Source organism: Sinocyclocheilus grahami, unplaced genomic scaffold (assembly GCF_001515645.1).
Source record: "Sinocyclocheilus grahami isolate Dianchi unplaced genomic scaffold, SAMN03320097.WGS_v1.1 scaffold268.1, whole genome shotgun sequence".
In the NCBI taxonomy this organism is placed as follows: domain Eukaryota; kingdom Metazoa; phylum Chordata; class Actinopteri; order Cypriniformes; family Cyprinidae; genus Sinocyclocheilus; species Sinocyclocheilus grahami.
This window is the reverse complement of record NW_015505447.1, coordinates 697,335-698,043: the sequence shown is the minus strand read 5'-3', so window position 1 is coordinate 698,043 and position 709 is coordinate 697,335. Positions and strand designations below refer to the sequence as shown.

The 709-nt window shown below is 37.2% G+C and overlaps 1 protein-coding gene across 1 annotated transcript in view; it reads right to left on the bottom strand.

Annotated features, from left to right (window-relative positions):
• The window catches only part of scamp3 (secretory carrier membrane protein 3), a 9,163-nt gene that overhangs the window by 3,982 nt on the left and 4,472 nt on the right, over positions 1 to 709 (bottom strand). Inside the window, exon 4 of the mRNA XM_016291117.1 lies at positions 451 to 571. Coding sequence (XP_016146603.1) covers positions 451 to 571 — 121 coding nt within the window. The remainder of the gene's footprint in view (positions 1 to 450; positions 572 to 709) is intronic.

Here is a 709-nt window from a genome sequence, read left to right as displayed (position 1 = left end):
TAAATTATTATTATTTAAATGTGTTATGCTTTGTATGTTCTGCTAATCTTGACTGAATTGAAGCCTTTCATTCTTAAAAAACACACTGATTGCTTGTCCCATTTTCTGTGTTGAAAATCTGCAGAATTGTGTGAAATTGTTTATCCAAAAGTGGATTTGTATAGGGTAAATGTGCAAATGGAGCTGGGAGTACTTCACTCTTTTTGATAGCTGAAATATATTTAATCAAAACTCTTCCAATAATGCATCAAGATAAGTACATTTTCTGAAAATGTGAGTAGTGGCTGCACATGAAACACCCGCCAAGACAATGTTAGGATGTTGTGGATGGTTGTCAGGTCAAAACTGAAGACTAGACTATCAACTATCACTGTACAAGATGTTTAGTTTACATTGAATTCCCCTGGCTAAAACACAAATCAAGATATTTTTTCTCAAGCCTTCACTCACTGGCTCCAGACCCAAGCGCATGTGCATTCAGCTCTCTCTCTCTTCTCTCCAGCTCTTTTGCTTTTCGTTCTAGTTCCTCCTGCTTCCTCAACAGATCTGCTGTGGTGGCATTTACTGCAGACTGCAACAGAGAGAGAGAGCGAGAGGCAGTTAAAAATGATGAAATGCATAACTGTTTTCTGTCACTACCACATTAAGAAACATGTTTGCACAGTATTAAAGGGGTCATATGAAGCGATTTAAATTTTTCCTTTCTCTT